Below are 1,126 nucleotides of genomic sequence, written 5' to 3' on the forward strand. Positions count from 1 at the left end.
GTTCGTCCCACTACGCCAACTTTCCAACCAGGCTCAATAGATACGTTCAGATTCTGCGAAGCACGACAACGTGATAATACTTAAGATAAAGAATAAAAGATATTGGTAAGAATCGTTCGGATTACCTTCAAAACCAGTGGATTATCTTTGCGATACTTCATATTGACGTTCTTTAATATCAATCGTCCTTGGGACGGCCATGTGGGCGGCGGTGGATTGTCCGAAGTAACAGGTTCTTCCTTTGGAAGATTCGTATACTGGAGAATCCTTTCTACGGAAATCATTAGCGCCATAGTTTCAATAAACATCTTTATGCCGTATTGCAAGATACCGAACAGACGCAACGATTGCGATATGGCTAGACCCGATGTGTTCCCGTCTATGCTAACTGCAGCTTGAAAATCAACAAAGAAATTTGCAACAGCTTGAATGTTTTTAAGATTATCTAAACATATTTTATCAAAATACCGATCACAAATAAGAACAAATATACTAAAGCTTAAAAATCATAATACATATTATTTGATTCTAATTCGTGGTATTTTTCGGTATCTTCACTATATTCTTAGAAAATCACGAAAAACTTTCAACTGTCAACTAATAAAAACTTTTTAATTAAGTATAACTTACCATTTTCATTTATCGATATAAGGAAGAAACAAAGGCATGCAAGGAACGAGCACATAATTAGATCTATAAAGATACCGAAGGTCGCCGAACATGTTAGAAAGAGATACCACGTTCCGGAGTGATGATCTTGCAACACATCGAACTGTGTTCGCATCATTTTCTCGATTTCATTGCCACTACTTCTAATCGTTGGTAGACCGTTTAGCGTCTCGTTCACGTGTGAGAACAATGGACTTTTCACTGAAAACGCAAACATAAATTCGAAAGCATCAGAAATTTTCAGATTCTACATCTTCGAAGAAGTAAGAATTTAATAGTCTGAATTCGATGGCGACAGTTAAATAATTTAGAAATCTAGAAGTTAAATAAATATTTGAGACGTTTTTTCTGATGAAGAATTACTCATTTCAATACTTACTTACACCTTCGAGACGTTTGATATCCCGAACAACTTTTACAAAGTATTTTGTCGCGAAGAAAATTAAAACGATCAAAA

At 35.3% G+C, this 1,126-nt stretch overlaps 1 protein-coding gene across 1 annotated transcript; it reads right to left on the reverse strand.

Moving 5' to 3' along the window:
* Nucleotides 1–4: 4 nt before the first annotated feature.
* Nucleotides 5–1,120, reverse strand: LOC105460747 (multidrug resistance-associated protein 4-like; the record flags this gene model as incomplete). The annotated part of the gene is made up of 4 exons (XM_011707246.1): nt 1,049–1,120; nt 631–870; nt 126–394; nt 5–53 (listed from the first exon to the last, which is right to left on the reverse strand). Coding segments are annotated over exons 1-4 (559 nt in total), but the record flags the coding sequence as incomplete, so codon positions are not given.
* Between the last annotated feature and the right edge of the window lie 6 nt (nt 1,121–1,126).

The sequence above is a fragment of the Wasmannia auropunctata genome, unplaced genomic scaffold, assembly GCF_000956235.1.
Source record: "Wasmannia auropunctata unplaced genomic scaffold, wasmannia.A_1.0 LD316417.1, whole genome shotgun sequence".
NCBI classification, from domain to species: domain Eukaryota; kingdom Metazoa; phylum Arthropoda; class Insecta; order Hymenoptera; family Formicidae; genus Wasmannia; species Wasmannia auropunctata.